This window comes from Nicotiana attenuata, unplaced genomic scaffold, assembly GCF_001879085.1.
Source record: "Nicotiana attenuata strain UT unplaced genomic scaffold, NIATTr2, whole genome shotgun sequence".
Lineage (NCBI taxonomy): Eukaryota > Viridiplantae > Streptophyta > Magnoliopsida > Solanales > Solanaceae > Nicotiana > Nicotiana attenuata.
Window position 1 is genome coordinate 162,606 of NW_017671594.1, and position 23,462 is coordinate 186,067.

At 39.3% G+C, this 23,462-nt stretch overlaps 3 protein-coding genes and 1 long non-coding RNA gene across 5 annotated transcripts; 2 read left to right on the forward strand and 2 right to left on the reverse strand.

The window, feature by feature from the left end:
* Nucleotides 1-11,857: 11,857 nt before the first annotated feature.
* On the forward strand, nucleotides 11,858-13,307 carry LOC109209181 (non-specific lipid-transfer protein-like protein At2g13820). Of its 2 annotated transcripts, none has more exons than XM_019372390.1 (3): nucleotides 11,858-12,267; nucleotides 12,507-12,632; nucleotides 12,994-13,307. In XM_019372390.1, exons 1-3 carry the CDS (start codon nucleotides 11,949-11,951, stop codon nucleotides 13,125-13,127), a joined length of 579 nt encoding a protein of 192 aa, XP_019227935.1. In that variant the 5' UTR covers nucleotides 11,858-11,948; the 3' UTR covers nucleotides 13,128-13,307. The 2 variants fall into 2 exon arrangements, with proteins under 2 accessions (XP_019227935.1, XP_019227934.1); XM_019372389.1 differs by having other exon boundaries at nucleotides 11,864-12,267; nucleotides 12,504-12,632.
* A 1,841-nt stretch (nucleotides 13,308-15,148) lies between these two features.
* Nucleotides 15,149-16,913, forward strand: LOC109209170 (non-specific lipid transfer protein GPI-anchored 2-like). The gene is made up of 3 exons (XM_019372378.1): nucleotides 15,149-15,610; nucleotides 16,302-16,346; nucleotides 16,478-16,913. The coding sequence occupies exons 1-3, from the start codon at nucleotides 15,295-15,297 to the stop codon at nucleotides 16,594-16,596; spliced, it is 480 nt and encodes a 159-aa protein (XP_019227923.1). The 5' UTR covers nucleotides 15,149-15,294; the 3' UTR covers nucleotides 16,597-16,913.
* Nucleotides 16,914-18,777: 1,864 nt separating this feature from the next.
* Nucleotides 18,778-20,134, reverse strand: LOC109209172. The gene is made up of 2 exons (XR_002065316.1): nucleotides 19,287-20,134; nucleotides 18,778-19,182 (listed from the first exon to the last, which is right to left on the reverse strand). It is a non-coding gene; the product is annotated as an uncharacterized LOC109209172 (long non-coding RNA).
* Nucleotides 20,135-20,272: 138 nt separating this feature from the next.
* LOC109209179 lies at nucleotides 20,273-20,878 on the reverse strand. Its single transcript, XM_019372388.1, has one exon. It carries the CDS (start codon nucleotides 20,876-20,878, stop codon nucleotides 20,273-20,275), a length of 606 nt encoding a protein of 201 aa, XP_019227933.1.
* Between the last annotated feature and the right edge of the window lie 2,584 nt (nucleotides 20,879-23,462).

Sequence of the window (23,462 nt, forward strand, 5' to 3'; positions counted from 1 at the left end):
ACTTCCATCAAAATCTACCAAAGAGTTCTTGGGGTTTTGATTCTGATGGAGTTGGGTTTTTTGGAAAGTGAGAGAGTTGGGTTCACTTCTGGCATATTTGGAGAGAAGTATTATTTTGAGATAAGATTGATTTTGTTTTTGAGGAAAAGAATTGGTTTTATTTGGGTGTAAGATAGAGAAGTGCCTTTTTTGAGGCAACGGGTCAGTTCAGAAAAGGTTTATCATTTTGGACTTCAAAAGTTAGGAGGAGAGGCAGGAGAAAGGCAGAAACAAATTGATGACATGACACTTCAGCAGCTTAAAAAGGCATATAAGTATTGAAGAGACTACTAACCTGAGTCACAGGAACCAGGTTCCGTGACGGTTTTTTGAAAATTTTGAGCAAAGACTCCTAGAAGTGCAATGTCACTCTTACTTGTTTTTGTCCTGAAACTGCCATATGTGTATGCCTGTAACAGTATAGATTTGAGTTAGATGTCGCCGAAAAATACTTTTTAGCATTGTACCTTTCCTTCTTAACATAGCCAATCATTGAGGGACCAGGTCCTTAGTTGAGCTTGATCAACCCCAACTACAGACGATTTCTTTCAAAATGTTCCCTGCTCAGCGCCTTGGTGAATATGTCTGCTACCTAATCCTTCGTCTTCCAGAACTTCATACAAATCAGAACCTTTTTAACATTGTCCCTGAGAAAATGGTGTCTGACATCAACGTGCTTGGTTTTCTTGTGTTGAACCGGGTTCTTTGCCATGTTGAGAGCACTGGTGTTGTCGCATAGAAGCGGTACAAAATCGATGTATACACCAAAATCTTGCAATTGTTGTTTAATACACGGTGAATGAGCGCAGCACGAGGCAGGTGCAACATTTTCAGCTTCAACAGTAGAAAGAGCCACACAGTTTGTTTCTTTGTACCCCATGAGATCAAGCATGACTCCAGAAAATGTGCCGTTCCAGAAGTGCTTTTTCTATCCACCAGATATTCAATACACTCAGCATCAACATATCTAACCGAATCAAAAGAATCTCCTAAACAATAGACGAGGACCAGGTCCTGCGTTCCCTTAAAGAAGTAATTGATGCAAGTAATTGAAGTAAAAGAAAAATTAAAGAAGCTGAAAATTGAGCAGTTTCTTTTTTTTTTTTTAAATTCTGAAAGATTAAACAGCTTCTTTAATTTTTCTTTTGATTTGTAAGAAAACTGAATTGCTTTTGATAAATTCCATAAATGTTTTAAACATCGGAGCTCTTTCTTGCCAAAACAAAAATGCGAAAGGAAAGTAAACTAGTAAAAATAATATAGTGCATGGTGCTTGTTCAACCTTGCTACCCCGAGGCATGCCGGGCTCTAGCGGTTCTGACGCTCCAGTTGTTGAGGCATGCTCCTCCGCTTACAGCCTGTATGGAAGGTCCTTCCTCCCCCTCCTCCTCAAAAATAACACAGCAATCCATGTCATCATCTTCTAGGAACAAGTTCCTCATTGCTGCTAGTGCTTCCTCTTCTTCTGACCCATATATAACATCGGCTGGCTGGAAAGTCTGCTCTAAGCGAGGTATTAGTTGTTCCAATAGATAGTAAGGACTGTGCCAGGTGGCGACCATTCATTGAATTCCTTCCAGGTATACTCATATCCCAATCCGAAGGTGGTGCCGTGTTTCTTGAGCTTGATGGGCTTAGTTCCTTGGAGATTCTTGCCAAGTCCCTTGCCAGGTTCATACCCGCTCCAGTTCAATATGCTTTCAATTTTGTTGTCCCACCACTTGTCCTTATGAATGGCGTTGACTCGCTCGATGTGATGATAGGTCTCCCCACCTATCTTCCTTCTTCCTCCGACTGGGATGGTCTGGTGACTGTATATGGGATTGCTACCGTCGCCGTGAATAATCACCTCTTGGTGAATCCATTCAAACTTCACTGCCTGATGTAGGGTTGATGCTACGGCCCCAGCGGCATGAATCCAAGGCCGCCCCAGAAGCAAGTTGTAAGATGCGGGCACGTCTATCACTTGAAAATCAACATCAAACCAAGTAGGCCCCATTTGCAGACATAAGCTAATTTCCCCAATAGTGGACCTTTGGGAACCGTCGAAAGCTTTGACGTTGATGGCTCCATCCTTGATCTCATGCAGGCTCTTTCCCAACATTCTGAGAGTTACCAATGGACAAATGTTGAGGCTGGACCCTCCATTAATCAGGATTCTAGTGATAAAATAATCTTCGCGTTGCACGGTGATGTGCAACGCCTTGTTGTGACTCAACCCTTCTGGTGGTAGCTCATCTTCATGAAAAGTGATTTTGTGACTTTCCAATACCCGACCCAACATGTTTGCCATTTCTCCTCCAGTGTTATTGCTTGGTACATATGCCTCACTCAGCACTCTTAACAAGGCATGCTTGTGTGCATCGGAACTCTGTAGCAAAGCCAGGATAGAAATCTGCGCCGGTGTTTTGTTCAACTGATCAATGACTGAGTATTCCTTCGCTTGTATCTTTCTCCAGAGATCATCGGGCCCGGTTTCAGAGATGGCTTGTCGACCAGAGGTCTGCTTACTCAACTAAGCCAAGTGTTCCGGAGTATAAACCCTGCCGGTTCTTGTCATACCTTGTGCGGCAACCGTTTCCCCGAACTTGGCTTTCCCCTTCCTTCTTGCCTCGGCTGAGTAGTCCCATGGTATTGCTTTTGTGTGGAATGGAGTTACGGCTGCCATTGCCACTGGGATGGGCACCCTTGCTTTGGAAGGTAATACAGCAACTTCAAATGGCTCAAGCGCCTTTGGGGACCCAAACTCGACCTCAATTGGTGTTGGCGTCTTTGCAGAGGCCGGTGTTTCAAACTCAAGTGGTATGGACATGTTCACCTCGGCATCTTCAGAAGGCTGAATCTGGACTACAATCGGATTAAGGGTGACTGTTGGTTTCTTTGGATCGTCGCCTTCGGTGATCAAACCGATTGATCCCTTGGGATCCCAATCATCCTCTATTTCAATCATATGGACACCTCCACCCTTGTGGTCTGGTAGAGGGTTATTGCGGACATTCGGGGCTGGCTCCTTTGCCATCTTGTTGTCAATCAAAGTCTGGATCTTATCCTTGAGAGAGCGGCATTCATCAATGGTATGCCCCTTCATGCCAGAATGGTATGCACAGGTTTTATTTGGGTTAACCCATTGGGAAGGGTTTTTAGGGGTTATAGCAGGGATAGGGGTGACGTAACCAGCAGCTTTGAGCCTTTCATACAGCTGGTCGATTGGTTCAGCAATGGCAGTATACTGTTTGGGAGGTCTGCGGTCGAAATTTGGTCGAGGTCTAGGAAAGTTTGGCGAGTGGGAGGTGATTGATGGTGGGATGGTTGAGTGTTGTAAGCTTGGTAGACGTGTGCGGGTTGGGAATATCTGGGTGAAGCACGTTGATATGTAGGAGGTGGAGGCGATTGATAGGTAGGCGGTGGTGTTTGGTAGGAGGGTGCAGGTGTTTGGAAATTTGGAGTGGGCTGATATGTAAGTGGAGGTATTGGGTAAGTTTGGTATTTGACAGGTGATTTGGTACTCTGTGCAACCATTACGGCACCTACGTCCCTTTTCTTGGACGTACCACCAAACTGTAGAGCCTTGTTGGTGGCTTGCAAAGCTTCAAAGTTTGTAACCATACCAGTCTTGATACATTCCTCAATCCTTTCTCCTAGCTTGATGATGTCAGAAAATTTATGGTTTTCGATCAACATCAGTCTTTCATAGTATCGTGGATCCTGAGCCCGGACGAAAAACTTGTTCATCTGTTCTTCCCCTAAAGCAGGTCGAACCTTAGCAGCCTCTGATCTCCAACGAGCGGCGTACTCGCGGAATGTTTCTGTGGGTTTCTTCTTTAGATTCTGAATGTAAAACACATCCGGTGCATTTTCCGTATTGAACCTGAATCTGTCCATGAAGTCAGACTCCATACTTACCCAGTTTGACCACTTCTTTGGGTCTTAGGTAATGTACCAGGACAGAGCATCTCCTTTCAGGCTCCTCATGAAAAGCTTCATGCGGATCTTCTCATCTTTTCCTACTCCGACCAGCTTGTCGCAGTATGTCCTCAAGTTAACCCTGGGATCCCCTGTACCATCAAACATTTCGAACTTGGGAGGTTTGTACCCCTCGGGCAGTTCGACATCGGGCTGTATGCATAAGTCTTCATAGTTTAGCCCCTTAATTCCCTTACTACCTTCAACGCCTTGAATTCTGGTGGTCAACTTCTTAAGCTTTTCGGCCAGATTTCTGATGAGCAAGTCCTTATCATCGGACTCGGGTGTGCTTGAGATGGGCTGGGTGGAGCGTGGCACGGTCTCCACGTAGATGGGGGTGTTGTGTTGGGTGTGGCAGTGGTCATTTGTGGAGTTCAACGGTTCCGGGATGAGCAGTGGAGTGTTGTTGGGAGTGTGGAAAGTATTGCAGTGGTGATGAGGAGCGGGCTGCTTCGGGATGTTTTGTGGACGTATGGGATTCTGAGTATTTGGGAAGGTAACTTCTGGAGTGGTAAGGGAAAATGACAGACTTGCCAAATCCTGGACTTGATCAAGCTCTTCTTGGATTTCAGTAGTTTTTGTTCTATCTGAGAGGCATTTTCCTTGGGGACCATAGCACCACGAGTGACCTCTACCCGTTCAGCTGAGTTGTTTGAATCTTCCATTTTTCTTTTGCTTTTGTGCCTGACGGGACTGGGAGGAGGAGTAGGTGGAGGGCCCCTGGATCTGGTAAAGTATGTTGATGTTGCCAGAGTTCACGAACTAACCTTTGGGGAGGGGAATAAACAAAAAGTAAAACAAAAGGTGACAAGTTAGTAAGGATCATAAGGAAAAATGTTTCGATATTTAAACACGTAGTGCAGGAAATATAAAGCGTGTCCTAATTTTGGGGGACCTCGTTGTGCCCGAGGTAGGCCTAGCGACAAGTAAATTTGGAGAACTTGGAATGCTAAATGCCTCATTTTATTGATAAAAGGTAGACGAATCCCAAAACGACACTAAATAACAGGAAATAAAAATGTCACTAGTGGCCATAGGCCTTATTACATTTCTCAAAGAAAAAAGGAAAAGCTCTTATCTATTTGGTCCCAGAAGGACCTTCCCCAGACTCGGCAGTGTTAGCTCCCTCGAACAGCTCTCCCAACTCGCGCAATCCTAGCAGCAGGTAAGCTCTGGCCAGATGTCCTCCTTCATTGCCTTCAGCAACTCGGCAGTCTTCGACCCTCTTTAGAAACTTCTTTTCCAGTTCCACTATACCTCGCTCTAAATAGACCAGTCGTTTGTTGGCGCTGACAGCCATATCCTTCCATTCTTCAATTAGTTTTTGATTGGCTTCTTGTATTTCACGGTGCTCATTTTCACATTCACGCATCCTCTTGCGTAGTTGGTTGTACTTTACTTGTGCTTCAGCCTTTTCATCGATGATTCTGTGACCTCGAACAAACCCAGGTTGACCCAAACCGTTGTGATTGTCCTCCAGCCAGCCTGAATAATGTAGGGTAAAACCAGCATGGTAGCGATCCGGTTCGATGGTGTATTTTCCCAGGACAATTTTGCAGTGCCACATATGCTGAGCCTTGCACCTGTGCGGACTATCGTCGTTCTGGAAGTCATCCCGGAAGTGACTCATCTTGTCGACCCTTGGTATAACCTGCTTCCTACCAGCCTGTCTCATAACTCGAAGAGGGACATAAGGGTAGGTCCCCTTCAAATCGATCAATATCAAAAATGGCGCATCCCTAGATCGAACGATGAATTCTTCAGTAGGGAACCACTCGAACATCCATTTCACTCGGTCCTCAGTCAGATTATCAAAGAGTTCGACCCATTCTCTAGCATTCTCCGGTTGGGCGAACATGTTGGGCATGTAATTCATTCGCTTTGGGTGATGAAAGGCGATTGATCGTCCCAGTCTCTACGATGGATTTCCTATCGGTATTCACCCTTTTGGAGGTGTTCCATGAGCCATAGTTGAAGTAGAAGATTACAACCCTCGAAGTGCTTGGCTCCCTGTTGACACCTTTCTAGGGCTCGGTATATTTCTATGATGATCATTGGTACGAGACTAAATGGTTGTCCGTCAATTCCTTCCATTAGAGTTTTCGTGACCATAGCTAGCCCGGTATGGATTCTTGATTTCTTCATTGGAAACACTATCATCCCCAAGAAACAGAACATGAAGACAAAGACCCTTCGATGGATATGCCCCAATGATGTAAGGGCGAACTCATCAGGATAAGTACGGAAAGATTTGCTGTGACCGTACCTTTTGTACAGATAGTCAAAGGGAATGTACGACTCCTTCAAACATGTCAAGTCAGGATTCTTCTTTAGACCTATCATTTTGAGAAAACCTCTACCTTTGCGGTTTTCCGGCATCAACAAACCCGGATTTTCCCACAGTATTCCAGCCAGTCCTCCTATCTCCTCAAGCAAAGGTGTCATCTCAATGTCTCCGAAGCGGAATACCGACCTATCACAGTCCCAGAATAGAGTGGCAGCTTCTATGATTTTGTTGTCGGGTTGAATTTCTACCAGAGAAGGTAGGTTTCCTAGAAATTTTCGGACAAGAGCTTGATCACTGGAATGAAGATCTTCTCACCATCTTAACAATCTGGGGTGAATGTTGGTGACCATGCCAAATCTGGGAACCTCGTGCCTCATTTCTGCAAGACAAAAGTGTTAGACCCTTACCCCCACCAGACTCGACTATTTAATATCAACAATTAGCATAAGAAGCATTTAGTTCTCCAAATAAATGCACAGAACGTGGTAGTGTCCGTTTGAGTTTCAAGGAAACCCAGTGGACTTTTGACAAGGCTATCTTAAAGAGTCATTATGCGGACAACATAACTGACTCGGCTAGGTTTGACAATGATGCATGCAGAATTACACAGAGTAGGGTTTCTATGGAGTATTAGACTGGTACCCTTGAGCGGACAACTCAAGAGGGAAAGGCACGGAACCGTCGACTACACCGTTGATCAACTGGTTTTACCGCAAATATGCCTTTGCTGGATTTAGGGGGTGATAATATCGGAAGGGAGCAACCAGTCATTATAAGCGTTGCTATGGTATTTTGTTTGGCACGAGTGAAATATGATGTTGAATATGCAGTTACAATAATTAAACAAATTGTCATGTATTTGCACGTTCATAGAGTAATAATTACAACAGTTTCTCATAATTTACAATAGTATTAAAGGAAAGCGACAAAGAAAAGCATTAAGAAAAGAAACAAAGAGCCAAGTTAGTTTCGTAGTAGAAGAAAGAATAAATACTTAAAGGCATTTAAACAAGTAAAGACATGTAAAGAAACATAAAGTCACAAATAGCATGAAATGGTAAAAGCCTTAAAGAAGTCCCCAGCAGAGTCGCCATGCTGTCGATGCCCCCTTTCTCTCGCGAAATCGGGTTTATGACATTTGGGCGGACAACTCATTTCCTTTTGGGAATTGGTTTGCAATTGAAGAGTCGTCACCTAATGATTAAGTGCATTAGGAGACTAAAGAAATTTGATTTAGAAAAACCAGAGATTGGGTAAGGGCTTGAAATTATCTCGAGGGAAGGTGTTAGGCACCCCTCAAGATCCACTAGTGTGGTTCCCAGCAATGCTACAATTGTGACTTTAAGTGCAAATGACAAGTGAACAAGCAAGAATTGCAAATACGAGATAGTTTTCACATAACGGTTGCAAGCAACTGAAGCAAAAGAAGTTAAAGAAACTGAAAGTTGGGAAGAAAGCAATTTTAAAGTTCTGGAAATAAACAAGTAAAAGGAAGGTTTTTACGTAATTGATGCAAGTAATTAAAGTAAAAGAAAAGTTAAAGAAGCTGAAAATTGAGCAGTTTCTTTCTTTTTTTTTAAAGAAATTCTGAAAGATTAAACAAGTAAAGGGAAGGGGGGGTCCTAGGTTTATAAATAATATGGATCACCCCATATAACACCCGGTAACCGTTTATACACGTGGTGTTATCGCGTGGTCATCATATCCATATCTATCCTTTCCCACCCTGTTAAGGTATTAAAGCGCGGAATAGTCTTGTTACTTATTGCATGCTATTACCCGTCCCAATCCTATCAGTCCGGAGGCATTTGGGACTACTAGTCCTAAAGGAGGGGTCAATTTGGCTATAATTGAAATAAATTGAGGCTATATACTAAATAGCCAGTTTTTCCTTTTTTATTTTATAAAAAATAGTAAAATGATTCTGAAATTAAATTAAAAGTACTGAATCAGTAAATACTATATAAATATTAATTTAAAAATATTTGAACCAAATTTATAGTTATAAAGTGCTATTAATCTTAAAATAGGCTAAAATTGCAATTATATGTAATTTAGCTTTTAAAATACCAAATAAATTTGTAAAAAATATACAAAAATTACCTTAACTTTATTTTGGTATAAATATGGGAAATAAAACAAATTATCCACCAAAATAATAATTTTGGGAATAATTATTGGTTTTTATACTGCTAAAATGGGCAATAAATTGATTTTCAAAATTAGGAAAAATACTAAAACACTTTGGCATGCTTATATATGCATGCATATGTTATTTTGAAAATACATATAAGGAAAAATTGGGTATCAAAATTAGCTCTCTGCAATCTTCTATTTTATGGCCATGGGTGCCATGATACTTGCATATTTGGTTTGGGTTTCTTTGGGTCGGATCGGTCTGCAGAGGTCGAGGCCACCTAGTATCTTTTATACGCCCAATGGCCAATACTATGGCGAAAGCATCTACGCTGAAGTTATATTCTGACAGTCGAGGTGCTTCTTTGGACCCGGCATCCCTGTCGAAACTACTCTTACTCATGAGCCCTCGAGAGCTTCGTCCCCGATCATTCCTTCTATCATTTCGAACAGGTTTGTGTCCAGACCTGTTGTTTCTCCGATCTCTCCCGTATGGCTGATATCGGTCTCTGTTCGATCGTGGTTCCCGATCAACATCCCTTTTAACTTTGTCCACGGGCCTTTTGGGATAAATCAAAACAATTGGATCCCCCAGTTGATCGTCTTCAACCCTAATCTTCGACTGATATCGATTATGTACATCGGACCAAGTGACGACTGGATATTCGATCAAATTCTACTTTAATTACTGCGAAGATATGGAACTCCATTCGTTGAGACCTTGTGTGAAGGCTTGAACAGCCCAATCGTCGGTGACCGGTGGTAAATCCATCCATTTCATTTGAAATCAAGATACAAATTCCCTGAGCATTTCGTTGTCTTTTTGCCTTACCTTGAATAGGTCCGACTTTTTAGTTGCAACCTTAATGGCTCCCGCGTGCGCCTTCGCAAAAAAATCTGCAAGCATAGCAAATGAATCAATAGAATTAGGTGGTAAATTATGGTACCATATCATGGCACCCTTTGATAGAGTTTCTCCGAATTTCTTCAGCAACACGGATTCAATCTCGTCATCTTCCAAATCATTTCCCTTAATGTCGAACGTATATGAGGTGACGTGTTCGTTTGGATATGTCGTCCCATTATACTTCGGAATCTCGGGCATACGGAACTTCTTTGGGATTGGCTTTGGGGCCGCACTTGGGGGGAAAGGTTTTTGGACAAACATTTTGGAATCAAGTCCTTTCAATACCGATGGTGCCCCCAGGATTTGGTCGACCCTGGAGTTATAAGTTTCCACCTTCTTATCATTTTCCTCGATCTTCTTTTTCCCTGTTTCGATTCGCTTTGTCAGGTCTTCTAGCGTCATTTTGATAGAAGGATTGGTCTTCGATTCTCCTCCATTCGTTTCCTTTGGCACCGACTCGGCTCTAGGAACAATTTCTTGCGATGGCTCGAGCTCGACCCTACTTTGTGCACGATTCTGATTTTGGAGTTGTGCTATTGTAGCTTGTTGAGTCTACAGTATCTCGAATATCATTCGAAGGCTAATTCCGCCTTCTTCACTGCTCTGTGCGTTTTGATCGGCTGCTCGTGCGTCTCTGCAGACGTTATTCTCAGGGTCGACGCCCAAATTCCCATTAATAGCAATATGGGATCTGACGTCGATTGGGTCCACGACCGGAGCTCCATCGGAGTTAACTGGAGGTACTCCGTTTCCTGGGGCGGCTATGTTTTCGTTCTCTCCATGAAGACCAAGGTCGTTGTCTGTGTGTGTGGGTGCTACTTGGGAGTTTGACATGTTTATCCTGAAATCAAAGACACTTCAAAGAACAAGCGTAAAATAATGTGTGTTACGAAAATTGTACCATGCAATCACTATTCTCCTTAGCCCCACGGTGGGCGCCAAACTTTTTACCCTCAAAATCGGATAACAATTAAACTTATAAGTGATTTTAAGGATATGTAATTTCACTTGGCACAAACTGATAAATATAAGAATTAATGCTAGGAATTAACAGTAAAACAAAGCAACCCAATGTGATGAACAATTATGGCCCTTGAGCTAATTGCCCTTGAGCCAACTGAACAAGCTATTGAAAGTATGAACTGGACAACAGAGCTTGCAAGAGATAAAAGTGTGATATATTGCTTTGATGTAAGATGGTTACAAAATGATTAGAACCCTATTTATATAGTAGAGGGATCCTATTTATGGTACAATTCTAATTACAGAAGTAAATCCCATGATGGGCTAAGTATCCGATCCTAATTCGATACGTGCCGAGATTTCCGCCACGATTCTCGCCTAATCACAAATATCTCGGCTTTTTGTTATTCGACATAGCAGGCCTTCTTCGATCTTGTTCGATCTCTTTCTCGCTTTGATCTCGGTCACGGCCAGCCTCGATCTTCATCGGCCATTGATCCACGAGTTTATCAATCTGTCTTCGTACCATGCTCCGATATAACTAGGGCCGGGCCTTGATCTTCCGTCCCGACTTCGGTTAGTCGTACAAAATTAGGCAAACTCGATTTTGATCGTATACAATAAGAAAAAGGAAATCAACGAAGCAACAAAAAGAAAGCCCATTCTATTCTTGGAAGAAAATCATCTTGATTGATTCTGAGAATTAACTCCCTTGGGTTGCCTTTCAACCATTACACTATCACGCCATGAAGAATGGAGACCAACTCTTTATATATTCTATAGAAGATGCAAAGGAAGAATATACTTTGATCGAACCAATATCAATCTCTTTGTTCTAATTCAAACAAGCACTCTAGTCTGCTATAGATTTATTTGTGTAACTAAGAAGAGAAGAAAGAGAAAAGAACACTAGTGAGGCATTGTATCAAGCATATAGAAAAGAACAATGTGACAAAGTTGTTGGTGTATAACAACATCAACCCATACGTACTAAGCTACTTCATACTTGAAAGAGAACACCCTTGCAACCTAAGAGGACTGGACGTATGATTCATTCTGAATCCGAACTAGTATAAAAACATTCTGTGTCATTTACTTCTATAATTTATTTCCTGTATTCAGTTTTTAAAAGCCCAGTCGACTAGAACGCAAGTTAGTCGACTACATCGAAAAAGAAAAGAAAAATTACTATTCACCCCCTTTTGCATTTTCAAGAATGACGTGGTGAACAAAGTCATATAGCCTTAATGTGCTGGTACACGCAAAGATAAAAAAAATTGTTAACGAACTTTTCCTATATAAGAAGACAATCTAAACCTTTTCAAACGAATAATACTACAAAGGGAAGATCACCTAATTTGGTAAACAATTGTCAAGGAGATAGATATAAACCGTATTCTTTATTGAGGTTTAGTTATGAAATAAAGCCTTCCTCAGAGTTGCTAACCATTCATTTGGGTGTGGTAATTAGTTTAATAGTTGGCCAACAAAACTACCTATCTTTTCTTGTTCTTTTGTGCTGAAACTTGCGTATATAACCCCCAAAGCTCTGTTCTTGCTCTGCACTCAAACCTGACAAAAAAAAAAAAACATAACCAAATTTCTTTTTCTTTTGCTCTTTTCTGAAAATCTGTTTTATCCTCAAAAACAAAAATGGCATCGAAAATCAATGTGATGGCTCTAGTTATTACTCTTGTGGCCTTTTTTGGGACTGGAGCTTTAGCTCAATCAAGTTGCATGACTACACTTGTAAGCTTGTCCCCGTGTTTGAATTATGTTAGTGGAAATTCATCAACACCATCTTCATCTTGCTGCACTTCACTATCTAGTGTTGTCCAGTCCAATCCTCAATGCCTTTGTGTTTTGGTTAATGGTGGTGGTTCTAATCTTGGCATTGCCATTAATCAAACTCTTGCTCTTGCATTACCTAGTGCTTGTAATTTACAAACTCCTCCAGTGAGCCGGTGCAATGGTAAGACAAAATCTCTAATTTTTCATTATATGAGCATTGCATGTAAATGATAATTACAGGTAACTGTTCATAATAAGTGAAATTAATAACGTGAAAAATAAAGCAGCTAACATGCTACAATAGGTTAAAATATACTGATATTGGAAGATTTTGTACAGTGTCAGTGCGTATAAAGTAAATCCTTGAATTGTTATAAAATATAATGATCTAACTGATTGTTGTGTGCATATATTAAGCAGCTGCAAATGGACCAACTGCTTCAGCTGCAGTACCAGCAAGTTCTCCTACAGGTTCCACTACCCCATCTGATTCCTCAAATGAACTTCCAACAACTCCATCAGGATCAGGCTCCACTGTTCCAACAGGTAAATCTGAAGGATTTAACTTATATATACTTAAAGTAGGAGTAACATATTTAATTTGTACAATATCAGTGTATTTTAACATGTTATAATCAGTGGCGAAGCCAGAAAATTCAATAAGGCCGTTCAAAATTTGAACATACTTTTCCGGTGGGCTATGCAAGGTTGTTCAAAGTCTATTTTTTGGTCAATAGCAAGTAATATTTTACCCTATACACAATATAATTTTGAGAGAAGAGTGTTCAGTTGACCATTATTGGTCACATATAGCTTCGCCCCAGGTTATAGTTGGTTGCCTAAGAGAACTAGAGAGCTAGAGTGTATATTAGTTAAACTCAAACGCGAATGCTTTTTATTGATGCAGGCGCTACAGGTTCTAAAACAGTTCCTTCAACACCTGGATCGTCATCAGCAGGAAACAACTCAAAAATTTCAATCAGTTTAGTTGGATTCCTCCTATTTGTTGCATCATTTGCTTTCACTTCTAGGGGATTCTGAGTTTGTGGAGCATCATGAGAGCTTGAGGAAAAAGTCATTTTTATGTCAATGTTGTATTAATAGAACAGTACTACTGTTATTCTTTTGGTTTCTCTGTTTTTAGTAGGAGTGTCACATTGGTTGTAATTTAGCTATTTATTGTTGCTTATTTGATTAATATATTCAGGATTTATTCTGTCACTTGTTTTAAGATAATATAATTTTTCTTTCAACACATAAACAGATAGTATTTGTTTTTTGTCCCTTCATTAATTTTCTTAGCAAAATGTGGCTTCATAATTCAATTCAATATTGGGAGAACATCACCTTTCAAGATTTTCAAACATAATTATCCAAACAGGTCATTAATGGCGTGATAGCAATATGTAACTTGTGCGGCGAATGAACAAATTAGATTACTTACCGAATGTGAACTATCTAGATCATGGTCCGGAAGAAGAGTCTTGGAGCAACGATAAAGTTGTCTTCGTGTGACCTATAGGTCACGGGTTTGAGTGTGAAAGTAGCCATTAATGCTTGCATTAGAGTAGATTGTTTACATCACAGTGCGTGATGAAATGCCTTGTGTATCAAGCTGCCTTTTTTAGATCATTGTCTGATCAATAGCGTAAAAAATTATTTATAACAGCTAAGAAAGAAATATTTGTGGGTAATCTGAAAGATATCCAGCAAAAGTCAGCTATCTGTCTATCTGTTTCAATCTTTTATACTTTTACAATGATAACTCAATGTTAACGTCTCACTAGACCTATAAGGTTTGAACACTGCATTAAACCTTCTTTTCATTTCCTATTTCTCTTTTTTTTTTTTCAAACTGTTGAAGGGAAGCCTTAGAGCAGCGGTAAAATTGTCTCAGTATAACCTATAGGACATAAATTCGAGCCATGTAAGCAGCAACTAATGTTTGCATTAGGGTAGACTGTCTAAATCACACCCCTAATAATGCGACCCTTCACCGAACCCTACGTGAATACGGGCTGCTTTGGGCATCGGGATACCCTTTTTCTTATGGTGGACAACCTTATACTATTCTTAATTCATGCTTCCAATATTTGGTTTCGACATCATGGTACTACAGTGATGGCAATGGGGCGGGGTAGGGCAAGCCTTTACCTGCTTAACATTTTTACCCGTCCTGCCCTGCCCCATATGAAAGAGCATATTCTCCAACCTTTTTCCCATTTTGAGGGAATAATGACCAAATTAATCGAGGTCTAAAAACCGATATCTGTTTTGAATTATGAATACGAAATGTGAAAATTGACCTGTCTCTCCATCCAAATGCGGCCGGCACACATGTGAATATTGGTTCTCCAATCACCGGCCATGACTGCCGACCTATCCAGTTTGACTAAGCCGTTAAGTATAGGCGAACTAGAATTTAAAGTTTATTGATTTTGAATTTGATGCTAAACGCTTAAATCGTTTACTAATTGAGTTGAGATTTAAATATTTATATATATTTAATAAATTTTCTAATACAAACATAAAGTCTAATCAAAAGTTATTAGTTCGTCCAATCCATACGTAATACACTAACTCCGCATATTCCATTAAGAATTAAAAAATGTAGGCACCTTTCTGTCCACATGCTTAAGGAGTTTAACCTGTGTATACTTATAATGTAAAAGAGTTTTACGTTATTAAATTATGTAAAAATAACTAAATAATTGTTCATAATTAGTACGAAAGTTGTTATAATTCATAACCTGCTACAAAATTAAATCATTAACCATCTAGAAGTACATGATATATTTAAGTTAAACACATATTTAAGTTGCATGATATAAGAGTGTTATTTGCTGGAATAAGCAGCAAAGATAACCTTTTCTACTCCTTGAACGTGGAAGCTATAGAGTGGAAGTACTTGTCTTTTCACAAAAAATATAGACCAAACCAGAAAACCTACACCTATAATATATAGTACCGCTGTCATTTAATAAAAGTCGAATGTAGAAAGAAAATTAATAAATGCTTACTCACGGATTCGTTATAAAGTAGGAAAAAAGTTGGTCACCCACATAACAAATCTGTCTTTAATTTATTACACCATTTTTCCCCTTATAAATATCTTTTTCCTCCTATTCACTCTACTACTCAAATATCAGAAACTCCTAACCAAAACTTAGATTTTGAGAAGAGTTTCAAAGATCAAATATTCAAGAAAATGAAAATGTTAGCTAGTGCAAATACAATTTTTGTAGCTATTGTTTTTCTTTCATTACATGTTAGGGCTCAATCGGATTGCCAACAAGTGATCGTTGGTTTAGCCCCGTGTTTGCAATACATTCAAGGAAATGCGACGACCCCATCATCAGGATGTTGCACTCAACTTGCTACTATAGTGAAAAATCAGCCACAATGCTTGTGTCAAGTGGTTAATGGTGGGGGTTCAAATTTAGGAATTAATGTTAATCAGACACAGGCTATGGCTCTTCCTAAAGCTTGCAATGTCCGGACACCCTCTGTTAGCCTTTGCAAAGGTAAGTTATGTTTATCAATAATATACTGCTTTTTTCTTTTTTCTTTTTCCTTTTTTCTTTTTTCTTTTTTCTTTTTTCTTTTCACTTTTGTTCAAACTTGATGTATATATTTTTGTTTCTAGATAAATATTTTCTTTAAAGAAGTCATTTTCTAAGAAATACATTTTCAATCAAAAGGGAAGAATGACTTCCCTTGGACGAAATTTGTTTTCCTTACAACAGTATAATTTTAAGTTTTAATTTTATATTAGTTACTTTCTTTGTTATTATTATTATTATTATTCTGCTATATAACTTCTTTTTTCAAAAAATATTACTTTCCAAAAAAAAAAAAAAAAAAACTTGGAAAACGCCTTCTTTTCTTCCTATATGTTGATACTTGCTGGTCTTGGACAAAGATTTTATCAGCAATTAGGTAAACTTAGGACATTTTTATTTTTTTTATTTGTGAGTACTTTAATTAATGAGAATATTATCGTTTATGGCTCTATGCAATATTCAAGTCAAACAAATCGAAGTTACTTGATCGAATAAACCGAGACCGAAAGAAGAAATCGAACCATATCGAATTTAATTATGTATGGTATTGGTATAGCATTTTAAAAAATCGAATATTGTACCGTACTGGCCAACTAATTACGCTATATTTTTCAAGTTTATAACATGTTTTGTCTTAATATAAACATTTCAGGTACTACTCCTTCAGCTTCACCGGGGTCTCCATCTACTCCTTCAGGTACGGATAATACGAGCAAAACTTCAATTTCTAGTAATATATAACAAAACTCGATCTTTTTTTTTTTAACTCCACTCTTTGGATTTTTTTTTTTTCCTCTTAACATAACTAATCTTGTATACTTTTGGCAGGTGGATCTAAAGGTGAGCCAAGTGGAAATTCATCAGGAAACTCAGTCAAGATGCCATACTCTCTCTTGTTTGTACTTGTAGCTATCGCATCTTTAGCCACAGTCTTCACCACCATTTGAGCTCCAGTTTTGCCTATTCTTTGCAATTGGATTGTAGTGTGGAGTTGGCACAGTTTGGTTACGCATTTTAATTAAATTTTTTGTTTATTTTGTTAATGTGATTGATATACCCTTTTGTAATACACTACGCTAAAGGCTAAGGCAGAGGATTTGATGTAATAAGTTAAATTTTGAGCTGTATTGAGAGCTGATCAAGATTGCTTTGTTTCTATCCGTACTAGATAAAGCTATTCTTTTTATGAGCTACTTGCCTACTTCTAGTGTATATTCTATTATGCCTTCAATGGTAACGAGTAATATCAATATGAATTTTCAGATAATTGAGATGTCAACATCACTCTGCCTTATATCTAAGGCAGCTAGATATCAATATGAACTGATTTTTGTTTATTTTGTCCTCTAAATGAAATCTCCCTTTCTTTTTCTCCATTCCGCTTTGACATAGATTCTCGACTAAGAATTTTATGTTTGTATCTTATAGATAATCATATCTGCTAAGGCTATCATCAGGATAAAAGAACATCATATTTTGCAACTGAATACAAGAAGATATGAGAAAGAGAAAGGGATTTTTAACTATGGAGCTGAATCCACCGATATTTCCCAATTAATTGCAAATAACTGCTGCTGAAGAGCTATAAATCATCATTTCATTTTTCGATTATAAAAAATAACAGTAACCCTTCTTACAATGTTCCCCAATAATGCTTCATATGCAATAAGATACAGAAGCAATATCTACCAAGATTAGGAATAAGAATAGTTTATCCTGTAACATAAAAGAGATATAAATAGGAAGGACCTATGCGCTTCCTAATGAAAACAAGCTTTTCTGGTAAATTCCAGAACCCAATGTCTGAATTATGGTGTCTAGGCAAATTCCAAAATCAATTTTCCCTGCTCTAAAGCATTTTCTTTTTAGGCCATAGAAGACAACCTTACCCAAATGTATAAATGTTAGTATTTCTTTATCCAACGTCCTGAGTGAAGATAGGCAAAGTATGGCCAGCTAGGCGCAAAGTTGACCAAATTGAATGTATTTAAAACAGTAGGTGAAGATTTCGGCAATTTACAGAATTGTTGCATGACAGGATTGCACAGATAAATGCAATCATCCGATGAAAGGCAAACTAATAGCCCGTTTGGCCAAGCTGCAAAAATCAATTTATTTTGAGAAGTGCTTTTTTTCAAAAGTGATTTTCTCAAAAGTACATTTGGTGAGAAGCAGTTTGTGTTTGGCCAATTAGTTTGAAAAGCACTTCTGAGCAGCAATTAGTGTTTGGCCAAGCTTTAAAAAACTGCTTCTAAGTGTATTTTTCTCAAAAGTGCTTCTCAAAAAAGTGCTTTTGGAGAGAAGCTACTTTTTTCTGCTTCTCCAAAACTGTTTCTGCCTCTCCCCAAAAGCTTTTTTTTTCCCTTCCAAAAGCTTGGCCAAACACCTCAATTTTTGGCCGAAAGTCCTTTTGGCCAAAATAAAGCACTTTTGACCAAAAAGAAGCTTGACCAGGCTATAAGCCAGCGGCCACATGGAAACCGTATTCTCCCTTTCCTTCCATTTCTACTGAAACAATGTGGCGCTCTTGCTTGCGTCATGGCTAACACTTCTAACAAACGTTTGACCTTAAAAACTCATATGGCAAGCGAGAGGTACAAGTTAAAGACAACCCCAAAAAGTATCATATTTCTACAAATTCTTGGAGCACTTAAAATGGGAGCTTTAACTAGGTTTGAATAACCATGGCGCTCCTAGCCCTAAACCGGAGTTCATGGTCCACTAGACCCTAGCGTGTGTTCTTCAATTTCTTCAGCAACAATGAAGCTCGTCAGGTCCATTTCAAAGCTTCAATGTCTTTTCTCAATTAATATAAGCATAGTTATGGATTTAACTTTAACCGTTTGTTCAGATTTTTCATGCAGTGGAACAACGAGTCTGTATCTATTGAGCTCAAAAACGGCAGCCTGTTATGAAGTAGAATGGAGTAACATATTTGAAAGGGAAGATGTACGTACACAAACACAACTATGACAAGTAGGTCAAGTAATTTGTAGCAACCTTTCGCCTAAACAAAGAACCACCATAATTTAGGATAAATGACAGATTAACTACTCTCATCTTGGCTACAAAAAGTATACAGAGTTATCCATATGAAATCACCAGTAACGATAGCTGTCTTTGCTAAGTACAGGAAAATCGGTCAAGTTATTAAAAAATTCCGACTCCAAAAGAGGAGAGCCAAGTAAAATATTAGTATGTCGCAGCAGCGGCATACACTTAGGAAGGCAAACGAATGTGGCAAAAGAAATTAAACTAGTCTTTATCGAACTGCTAGATTAAAAGCAAGACGGCATTGCTTAGTACAACGACAAAAGTAAAAGCTCCAAAACCTAAAACATGATATAACTAGATTACTGCACAGTACCAGTTTTGTCGAAAGAAAGCAACTATAGACCGAAGTGTCCAATAAAAAAAATTAAACGAAACATAACCAGTAATGCTACCACCGAGAAAGCATGGAGGAGATCATCTTCAACAATGATGAGGAGCCTCTTCAACTATCTTCTTCCAACAGCTCAAACAGAAAAGCACTATACACAAAAAGAAGTAAACAAATATAAGCAAAAGTTATAGCAAATCATAGCTAAATACAAAGCAGACATCAACAAAACAAAGAAAACTTAGGATAGCTTACCTTATGAATAGCTAGGTGATCATCAATCTCCAGAGCAAATGGAATTTAGCTGAGAGAAGGCGGAATAAACCACTTAACATGCATAATTGGACTCACAAGAGGAAAGCTAAAAGAGAAGATACCAAAGACCAGGAGGTGAAAGGATAGAACTAACTATTAATTCCCCTTACCAATTTTCATTCCAAAAAACAGAAAAATGGTCAAGGGGAAGAAGTAGGAATTAGATCCTATTCAAAGTAAAGAAGTAAAAATGACAAGAATACAGGTAACGGGGTGACGACCAGCCAATTTAGGCAGACTCTGATATACTACAAGGAGATAGAGATGGTTAGGATGCAAGATTGAATGGAAGGGCTAAGAGTTTGGTAACAGAATAAAACAGAAATCCAAGTTGCAGCTATCTAATCTGGTAGAGTCTAAGATATATACAATATCTCTGACAAACGGAAGATCTAAAGTAATGTGAAGAAGCAAAGAATGAACAATCCTATGAGAACTAGAATCAAGAATGAAAATTGATGATTAGATGTTATCTCTATAGCATCAAAGAGTTGACCAACAGTTCTGCAGCCCCACAAAGGACTGTAAAGCTATCTATCAATTACTGCAACAGGAGCTTCCCACTCAACACCCAGCTTCTTCATCCACTGATGTATGCACAAGTATGCATACTTCCAAGATGTTGAACCCCATAGAATTTAACCACATCGGCACATAAATGCATGAACTTTGAAGCAACCTGGAGAGAGTTGACCAACCTGCCAATGTTCATATTGTACTTCCCTTAAACCAACCACAATTAACAGCTGTTGAAGCTTCACCACTGAGCTTAAGCTGCTCTCCACCACGACAAATGCTAAGCAACTAACACAAAGTCAATCTAAAGACTGCTTTATTCACGATTTATACAAATCTACTAGTACTACCAAATTCAAACTACATTATCCCCTACTTAGCTGCTACTCAGCACTCCCACTACACATTCATCAATCTGTAATTTCGAGATTGAGGATACGACGAAGAGTCTGTGTGGCAGAGTCAGTACTGACAAGTACGATTCCTGGAGAAGGGCTGTGCTCCCTGGTTGGGGATGCAGGAGCAGACTTGGCAATGGGACGCAAATCAATATCAGACGCTGAAGCAGGCAATTCAAGAGAGACAGTCCTTTTAGGCCTGAGAGAAAATTTGGGCATCGGCAATGAACTAGGGGGAGGAGAATTTGAATAAGCTGGCCCCGCCCACAGTTCAGAAAAATTGTCATTCAAAGAATCCTTCTTGGTAGAACCAACATCCACTTTGATTTTAATTGGTATCGCAATCATGCTACTTGTGGCTGGTTTTCTTGATTTCGTTTGATTTTCAGAGTGACACTTCACAGTATTAACTGGCAGTGATGTCAAAGGTGAACGTATTTTGGGAGACAAGGAATCCAAAATGCCCCGTTTAATGACATGTTTAGACTCGAAAGCCCGGTAATTTTCCTCCCTGCACCTACCAGAAGGAGGTGAACCAAATGACCCATATCGAGCAGGGCCATGTTGTACTCTGCTTCTCCCATAGTACTGATTCCTATGCTGAGCAACAACAATCATTTTCCAACTGACTCAAATAACCAACCCAATCAAAATCCACTCTAACTAACTATCTTATCAACAAACCTAAAGATCTAACAATAAACAACAGAGGTCAAAGGTTCATACTGGAGTTCTGAAATTCTGTAAAATGACTACAGATCTTAGATCCTCTTTTTAACCACCAGATCTGAGCACATCAAAATCACTACCAGATTTGTCCACTATCACCACTGTAATCTTCAGTTTCTTCAGATCTATAAGCCAGTAATAAAAAGGCAACAAAAAAAGCAATAAGAAAAAAATATCAGCCAAATTACATGATATCAAAACAAATCAGTAATCAAAAATGAAACACACAAATCAAAAAATACGAACCTCTAGCATCACACAACATAACCATTACATCTCAATTCCATAAGGTTTATTCTAATTAAAAAATCTCAGAAATGTAACTTCATAAAAATCTAAGTTCTTAATTTTCATTTTCGAGTAAAGTTTCGAAAATTTACCTGATGTCAGAAAGTATGTAGTGAAGCAGATGTCCTGATAGTGTGGTTTTGGGTGAGAATTTTTATCCCTAAACCTAACAAAATTAGATGTACGTATGTATATCTGAATTTGAACAGTAAATACTATTTGTATGGTTGTCTGTGCAACCGTTTGTATTATTATGGAGACACCATTGGATTTGCCGACTAAGCTTTTTTGAGCCCTGAATCCCCGGATCTGAAAATGAATCCAAAAGTCGTATTTAAATTTTTCATCATAGGTCCAGCGGCGTGATTGTACGATTAGCCCTCCGTTATGACGTATAATTACGAAAACGCCATTACTTTTTATGATAGAATATATATTTTGTTACAAAACTTAGCTCAAAGTAATAATATAAAACAAAAAGATAGACAACAATGTAGAGAGAAAGAGAGAAGAGAATCTATTTCTTCCATGTATTCAAGTGTGTACAATGTGATGCCAAAACCCTCTATTTATAGGATTACATAGAGGCATACAAAAGAATGCCATAAACATGACATTGAACATTTGAGATCATGGAGGAAGATCATGGGGAGGTTATGGAGGTTGTATGGGTCAGAATCTGTTCTCACGGTAATTAACAGAGTTAATCTCGTCTTGAGCTAATCCATAATTAATGAGTGGTATGGCCACTTATTCATAACAGGATTCGACTCTTGTCCGATTTAATCTACGAGGGCACGGCCCAGTCATTCCCCCATGGGGACGGAACCTCAGAGTGGCCACGGTCATTTATTGCCAGCTCATGAAGCTCACATCTATAAATGCTAAGAGTGGAAGCCCTAGAAGGAGGGCTGCTTCTTCACCACTATTAAGAAGAGAGAGAGAGAGAAGAGAAAAATATACCCATCTTATGGGAAGAGAAAACACCATTGTAAGGCTCTGAACCTCTTCATGGAGAGGCAGACCAAACCAATATTATCAATAAAAGCTGTTAAGATTTCTTCTCCTAACCTTGAGTACTTATTTTCATGTTCTTCGCTTGGTCCAATGGATTATTACGATTTGCTATAATTTTCCCGTAACTTATTTATATTGTTTTGCACTTATAAAGCACATGATAACTTTTGAGCAAACAATTTGGCGCCGTCTGTGGGGATTTCCTAGCAAAATCGCGTAGTTCTTCCCCGGACCAAAAGAAAAGAAACACCAAACTCGAAGGGGAACTCGAAGATCTCAAATCAAGATCTAAGTCCTCTCTCTCTCTCTCTCCGATCTCAGATAGTGCAAACAAAAAGAAGAAGCCCTCCCCCCCCTCCTAACGGGAGATCTCTGTAAGGCATCTCCNCCGCATCTGATTCGATCAGCAAGGCCATGGCCCATCCGCCACCATGAAGGCGAAATCCCAACGTGGTCACGGCCACTTATTGCCAGCTCACGAAGCTCACAGCTATAAATACCAAGAGAGGAAATCCTAGAAAGGGGGACTTCTTCTTCTTCACTATTGACGAGAGAAAAAAGAGATAACGAGACCCATATTATGGGCAAGAGGAACACCATTGTAAGGCTCTGAACCTCTTCATGGAGAGGCACACCAAACCAATATTATCAATAAAGGCTCCTAATGTTTCTCCCCCTAATCCTGAGTACTTATTTTCGTCTCATTCATTTGGTCCAATGGATTATTACGTTTTGCTATGATTTTTTCGTGATTTACTTATATTGTTTTATACTCATAATATATGCGATAACTTTTGAGCAAACAATTTGGCGCCGTCTGTGGGGATTTCTTAGCAAAATCGTGTAGTTCGTCCCTGGACCAAAAGGAAAGAGACGCCAAACTCGAAGGGGAACTCGAAGATCTCAAATCAAGATCTAAGTCCTCTCTCTCTCTCTCTCCGATCTCAGATAGTGCAAACAAAAAGAAGAAGACCCCCCCAAGGGAAGGTCTCTGTAAGGCATCTCCCACATCCCTGATACGAGCTCCGGCCAGAAACCGGCACGGAGATATCTCGAGCCGAGAGTCGCCTCAAGACAGCCTATATACCCTGGTTGGGAAGACAACGGATGAGCCGCTCAAGGTCTCGAATCCAAATCGAGCTTCGGCACTCAATACCAATAATATGGG

Excerpts from the sequence above, each read along its gene's own strand:
- LOC109209181 (XM_019372389.1), top strand. The coding sequence starts at position 11,949 with ATGGCATCGAAAATCAATGTGATGGCTCTAGTTATTACTCTTGTGGCC. Across the intron at positions 12,268-12,503 it reads TCCAGTGAGCCGGTGCAATG|CAGCTGCAAATGGACCAACT; the intron begins GTAAGACAAAAT and ends GCATATATTAAG. Across the intron at positions 12,633-12,993 it reads AGGCTCCACTGTTCCAACAG|GCGCTACAGGTTCTAAAACA; the intron begins GTAAATCTGAAG and ends TTATTGATGCAG.
- LOC109209170 (XM_019372378.1), top strand. The coding sequence starts at position 15,295 with ATGAAAATGTTAGCTAGTGCAAATACAATTTTTGTAGCTATTGTTTTT. Across the intron at positions 15,611-16,301 it reads CTCTGTTAGCCTTTGCAAAG|GTACTACTCCTTCAGCTTCA; the intron begins GTAAGTTATGTT and ends TAAACATTTCAG. Across the intron at positions 16,347-16,477 it reads GTCTCCATCTACTCCTTCAG|GTGGATCTAAAGGTGAGCCA; the intron begins GTACGGATAATA and ends TACTTTTGGCAG.
- LOC109209179 (XM_019372388.1), bottom strand. The coding sequence starts at position 20,878 with ATGATTGTTGTTGCTCAGCATAGGAATCAGTACTATGGGAGAAGCAGA.